The sequence below is a fragment of the Echinops telfairi genome, unplaced genomic scaffold (genome assembly GCF_000313985.2).
Source record: "Echinops telfairi isolate 266 unplaced genomic scaffold, ASM31398v2 ScPeMD7_2291;HRSCAF=2852, whole genome shotgun sequence".
Taxonomy (NCBI): Eukaryota; Metazoa; Chordata; class Mammalia; order Afrosoricida; family Tenrecidae; genus Echinops; species Echinops telfairi.
In genome coordinates, this window is record NW_022106189.1 from 47876097 (window position 1) to 47882420 (window position 6324).

The 6324-nt window shown below is 58.9% G+C and overlaps 1 protein-coding gene across 1 annotated transcript in view; it reads left to right on the forward strand.

The window, feature by feature from the left end:
• CDH15 (cadherin 15) overlaps positions 1 to 4577 on the forward strand; it is a 16264-nt gene extending 11687 nt beyond the window's left edge. Inside the window, exons 10-15 of the mRNA XM_045293738.1 lie at positions 1977 to 2119; positions 2194 to 2430; positions 2507 to 2734; positions 2946 to 3082; positions 3303 to 3470; positions 4153 to 4577. Of these exons, the coding sequence (XP_045149673.1) occupies positions 1977 to 2119; positions 2194 to 2430; positions 2507 to 2734; positions 2946 to 3082; positions 3303 to 3470; positions 4153 to 4353 (1114 nt within the window). The 3' untranslated portion in view covers positions 4354 to 4577. The remainder of the gene's footprint in view (positions 1 to 1976; positions 2120 to 2193; positions 2431 to 2506; positions 2735 to 2945; positions 3083 to 3302; positions 3471 to 4152) is intronic.
• The last annotated feature ends 1747 nt before the right edge of the window (positions 4578 to 6324 follow it).

Here is a 6324-nt window from a genome sequence, read left to right on the forward strand (position 1 = left end):
CAGTATGAGCCAATCAGTGGCAGTAATGACAGAGCATGTGCTGTTACACAAAAACCGCGATAGAGTGAAGCCGCGGAAGTCGAAGCGCGAAGTGGCGAGGGTTCACTGTATATTATGTGTAATAAAGTGAATGTGTATTGGGTGCGAATATATTGTGTATACTGGGGGTGAGTGTGTATTGGGGTGTGTGTATATCAAGGTGGTATATATTTTGTGTCCTGAGGTGTGTGTGTTGTGGTGAATGTATATTGTGTCCTGGGATGAGTGTATATACTGGAGTGCATGTATATTGTGTGTACTGAGTGAGTATATATTGTGTGTGCTTGGGGCCACGTGTATTGAGGTAAATGCATATTGTGTGCAGTGGGGTGAACATACATTGGGGTGAAGATATATTGTGTGTATTGGATTGTGTATTTTGTGTACAGGGGTATGTATGTTGAGGTAAATGTGTATTGTGTATACTGAGGTGAGCACATGTTGTGCGTACTGGGTGAGTATATTGTGTATGCTGGCGATAAGTGTGTACTGGGATATGTGTATATCGAGGTGGTATATATTTTGTGTATAGGGATGTTTATGTTTGTGGTAAATGCATACTTGTCCTGGGATGAGTACTATGTATTGGGGTAGGTACATGTAATTGGGGGTGTTATATTGTATTATTGGGTGTGTGGATATTTGGGTGAGTGTATATTCTGTGGACTAGGTGAGTGTGTTTTGGGGTGAATGTTATATTGTGTGTACTGCGGTATGTGCATATTGGGGTGAGCATATATTGGGGTGAATGTTATATTGTGTGTACTGCGGTATGTGCATATTGGGGTGAGCATATATTGGGGTGAATGTTATATTGTGTGTACTGCGGTATGTGCATATTGGGTGAGTATATATTGGGGTGAATGTTATGCGTACTGGGATGAGTGCATACTGGGCCAGATATATATATTATATGTCCTGAGGTGAGTGTATGTTGTGTGTTCTGGGGTGAGTATATATTGGGCTGGTGGTGTACTGTGTGTCAGGGGATGGGTTATATTAGGGTTCATATATGTTGGGGGGGTGTATATTGTGGTGAGTATACATTGTGTACCTTGCTGTGAGTGTATATTGGGATGCATGTATATTGAGGGTGAATGTATGTTGGGGTGCTGGGGGTGGCGAGTGTATATTGGGGTGCCATGTATGTTGGTGTGTGTGTATATTGTGGTGAGTATACCTTGTGTGTCCTGTTAAGAGTGTATATTGGGGTACATGTATGTTGGGGTGCTGAGGGAGTATATTAGGGTGCATGTGCAAGGGGAGGGGAGAACCCCCAAAATGGAAAAAAGCTCCACCCATGTAAGGGGTGAGAGTGCATTTGGAGTTGGTTCCCCTAGGTCAGATGTTCATCCAGCTTTCTAGTTACAGGTTCTTTAAAGATTGCGTATCAGTGGGGGACAAAAAGGGTCTGATTTGTGGCTGACAGGGGACCGATGACAATGCACCTGCTCACGCAGCCATCTCAGTGCCCCAGTATTTGGCAAAAAAAGCATGCCTCTCTTGCCCCACACACCTGACCTCTCTCCGTGTGACTTCGTTTCTGTGAATGAAGAGGGACATGCAAGGACAGCAATTTGATGACGTAGAAGAGGTGAAGAAAAAAACCAGGGAGGTGCTCTCAGCCATCCAAACAGATGAGTTTGAAAACTGTTTCCAAGAATGGAATCGCAGATTTGAAAAATGTATTAAGTGTAATGGAGAGTACTTTGAAGGTGATAAGGTTGTTTTGCAAAAAAAAATTTAAATATATAGCTTTAAAAAAATTCCGTTTTGGGGGGTACCCCCTTGTGTGTTAGGCTACTAGGGTATGTGTATACTTTGTGTCCTGGCGTTAGTGTATGTTGGGGTGGACGTGTGTCTGGGTGTGTGGGCTCAGTATGTGTCCAGGGGCACTGCCCCCTTCCCACCCGCGCCCCCCCTTCCGTTGCTGACAGCTACTCCAAGGACTACGACCCTGAGGACTGGCTGTGGGTGGACAGCGCCACAGGCCGCATTCAGACACAGCGGGTGCTCAGCCCCGCCTCCCCGTTCCTGAAGGATGGTTGGTACCGCGCCATCATCCTGGCCACCGACGACGGTGAGTCTGTGGCTGCTAGTGGGTGTGGGCCGGGGTCCAGGGGCGCCCCCAGCTGACCCCGCACTGCCCCCCAGCCTCGCCACCGCGCACGGCCACAGGCACGCTGTCCGTGGAGATCGTGGAGGTGAACGACCACGCGCCCGTGCTGGCCCCGCCAGTCGGCAGCCTGTGCAGCGAGCCGACGCGGGGCTTTGGCCTCCTCCTGGGAGCCACGGATGAGGACCTGCCCCCGCACGGCGCCCCCTTCCACTTCCAGCTGAGCCCCAGCAGCCCGGCGCTGGCCCAGAACTGGAGCCTCAGCCAGGTTAACGGTGAGACCCAGAGCCCCTGGGCACCTGGGGCGGGCGGAGGGGCCTGTAGGCCTGGCTGACAGGGGTTCCCCCTCAGTGAGCCACGCGCGCCTGCGGCTCTCCGAGGGCCTGCACAGCGTCAGCCTGCTGCTCCGTGACTCGGGCCAGCCGCCGCAGCAGCGCGAGCAGAGTCTGAACGTGACCGTGTGCCACTGTACCTCCGCTGGCACCTGCCTGCCCGGGGCCGCCGCCCTGCGCGCGGGAGCCGTGGGCGTCAGCCTGAGCGCGCTGCTGGTGGTTCTGGGCAGCGCCACCCTGCTGCTGGGTGAGTGGGGCCACCGCGTCCCGCCTCCCCACGCCCCAAACTCACTGTCCCCAATCCAACCTCCTGCGTCCTGCACTCCCGACGTCGCGCCCCGCTCTCCGCGCCCCTCTTGGCCCTGCCTCTAGCCCTCTGAACCCCGGGGCAACTCCGCCCCGCTCCCCGGACAGTCTGGCCCCAACCTGTTCGATGTCTCCCTGCCCTCCCGCCCCAGTGCTGCTGCTACTGGGGACCTTCCTAGCGCGCTGCCCGCGGCGCTCTCGGGACACGGGGCTGCTGCATGGACTGCAGGACGGCCTCCGCGACAATATCCTCAATTACGACGAGCAGGGCGGCGGGGAGGAGGACCAGGTAGGACTGGAGGCCTGGGGAGGGCCGGGAGTGAGCGGGCGTGGGAAGCGCACCCCACCTGCCTCGCTGGAATGGGAGGCAGTAACCCTGGAAACTTCCAGAAGCTTTGGAACAACTCTTCGGCCAGCACCCAGCCAGGGTCCCCTTCAGGGGTGTGTGGGTGGGGACGCCCTCCGTGGTCCTGGGCCCCAGGCTCAAACCTACTTCCTGGTCCGCTCAGGACGCCTACGACCTCAGCCAGCTGCGCCACCCCACGGAACTGGTGGCCCTGGGGGAGACTCTGGGCCGGCCACCGCTGCGCCGCGACACTCAGTCGGGCCTCCTGCCTGGCCTGGCACCCCACCTTCTGCCTGCCAGTCCCGCAGACATCGCGAGTTTCATCCGCGTCGTAAGTGGCAAGTTGGGGGTGGGGGGCGGGGCGCGGCCCCATCGTCCTCTGCGGCCTGGCGCGGTGGGCACACGCACGGGCACGGCGGGCAGGGGCTGCGTGTCCTTGGAGAGCATTACTTTCACCTGCCGTGTTGTGGTGGGCGTGGGGCTGGCACTGGCTGGGCGCCTGCTCGGCCCGGAAGAGTGTGGCCGCATCCTGGACCCCTGAAAGCCGCGCCCATGGACAGGCATGGCTTCCCCGTGACCACACAGCGCAGGGCGCCAGGGGCATGAACCTTCAGACACTGTTAATTTGACGGGATTGTTGAGGGTGCTGTGAGCCCAGCCTCAGTGGAGTGTGCTGTGGGGGGTAGGGAGTCCCTTCCATGGGGTGCAGGGCAGACCTGAGGGAGGCTCTTAAGTAGGCCGGGCAGGGGGCCATTGCAGCGTGTTTGGGCCCAGTGGTCAGCAAGGCAGTCACCACAGTGTCCTGAGCAGAGCCTCCCAGCAGTGACGCCGCCACCCACCCCAGGGTCACCTCAGTGCTCAGCTTTCAGCGGCCCTTGCCAGGGTGGTGGCCCAGTAGTTACAGCTCAAGGAGATTGGGGGGCGCCATCTGCTGGGCCTGAGTGGCCAAACCTGAGGGTGTAAGGGGTGCCCCTTGTGTCTGTGGGCCCTGAGTCTCTGTGAACCCTCTGCAGGGTGTGGAGGCTGCCAACAGTGACGCTAGCGTGCCGCCCTACGACACTGCCCTGATCTACGACTACGAGGGGGACGGCTCTGTGGCGGGGACCCTGAGCTCCATCCTGTCCAGCCAGGGAGACCAGGACCAGGAGTACGACTACCTCCGTGACTGGGGACCCCGCTTTGCCCGGCTGGCAGACATGTACGGGCGCCCCTGAGGTGGCCAGAGGGCAGGTATTTTCTGCTGGACACAAAGGGACTCTCTGATGGGGCCACCCACCCTCGCCAGGTGGGCGGTGGCTGGAGGGCACTGATTCCTGGTCAGCAGATGCAAGGAAGCTGGCTAAGGGTAGAAGCCAGTGGGGACAGCCGTGCACAGTGGACCCCGTCTTTGTGTGAGTGAACCCCTGGCAGACTGGAATTAAAGGCACTCGTTTCTGCAGCGTGGACCGGGCATCTGAGGCCCCTGGCCTCTGGGGCAGGGCGGGGCCCTGGGAGCAGGCTGTGTCATGCTGTCCCTAGTAGGGGCATGGCCCTGGGCGGGAGGAAGAAGCCAGGCCAGGCCACCATGTTCCATGGCCACCTTCATCCTCCACATCTGATGGGTGTGGCCGCAGTGGACCCCAGTGATGAAGTAGCAACAAAAATAATTTTATGGTTGGGGGGTCACCACAACATGAGGACCTGTATGAAAGGGTTGCAGCATTAGGGAGGTTGAGAACCACCGCTCTGGCCTGCTCCCCCCACTGGAACCAAGTACCAGGCACTCAGCTGTGCCCTGGCCCTCACTGCTGCAGCCTTCTTGGCTCAGGGCAAGTATAATCACTGTGGGGCTGGGGGCGGGGGTGTGTGGCCAGCCTAGTACAGACCCCAGGGCAGGGTTGCAGAGCTGCAGTGGGGTGGGGTTGCCATTGGTACCCTGCAGCATTGGGGCAGGCTGCGGCCTGGCTCTCGGACAGCACCAGGGGAGGTGAAGACCATGTGGTGCAGGAAGCAGCAGCCGCCAGTCCAGCGCAGTGCCCTTGAGGAGAGAGCTCTGTGGGAGGGTGGTATGTGGACACGGCTTGGGGTGCAGGGGCCGGGGACACTGCTCCAAGGAAGGTTCTGAGGTGGAGCTGGAGGCTTGAGGCACAAGAGAAACCTGCAAGATTGTTCTTTGGAGACTGGCTCTACCCTGCCCCTGAGTGGTTGTGTCCTTTCCGTGAGGACAGTAGAGAACACACCCCACTCCGCCTGCCCAGCCGCTCCAATGACGGTGCTGCTCAGTCTAGACGACGGCAGGGGCTTAGGTAGGGTGGGGTTGGGGGGCTGGGGGCTGGGCTGCCTCACTGCCAGTAGGGGCCCGGGAAGGTCAGCCTTGCCTTGGGAATCAGCAACCCAGAGGGACAGGGTGGTTCAGAGGGGCAGGTCTAGGGCAAGAAGAAAGCACCCAGCTGCCCACAGAGGCCCCCCAGTCAGTCTGCCTTAGGATGGCCTGGCTTGGGTGCTAAGGGCATTTTCCCTGGAACCCCCAGCTGTGACCAGGACCCCACAAGGCCCTCACCTGGAGGACCTGGGCCTAGCCAATGCTCTGCTGCCACTGCCCCGAGGTCTGCAGTGCTTCTGGGCTGGGGTGTGCCCCGTCCACCCCTCAGGCCTGCTTGCCTCCCACATGAACTAGACCCTAACCCGAGGCCCTGCTCCCTGCAACCTCGTGCTTCCTCAGGGTGCCTGTCCCCATGTCCCCTTAGGGACATCCCCCTTGTCAGCTTTGGTCTGCTGGGCCCTTTGGGACCTCCCCTGCCTGTCGGGCTGTCCTGGCCATGGGACGCAGGCTGCCCTTACTTGGGCCCCTCCCGGCACATCTGGCTCCCAGATAGGAATTTATTGGCAGCCATGTTTGGGCCTCAGTTTTCCTGCCAGTGTGAGCAGGAGGGGGATGAGGTGCAATGGACCGCATCTGGTGAGACCCTAGCGTCCCGTACTGTCCATCCAGAATCCCCATGGGTGGTGGCCGGCCCTCTATATCCATGCTGGTCCAGATAGTCGCACCCAACACAAAGAGCCTGCTAGCCCCAGACTCACAGTGGGTTCCAATGAGCAGCAGGGACTCCTGGCTGGTTGCCAGGGTGCCCAGCAACAGGCCCAGGTGGCGGCCCCAGCGATCTGAGGTCGGGAGTATGAGAATGCTGTGGCTGGTAGAAGCAAGA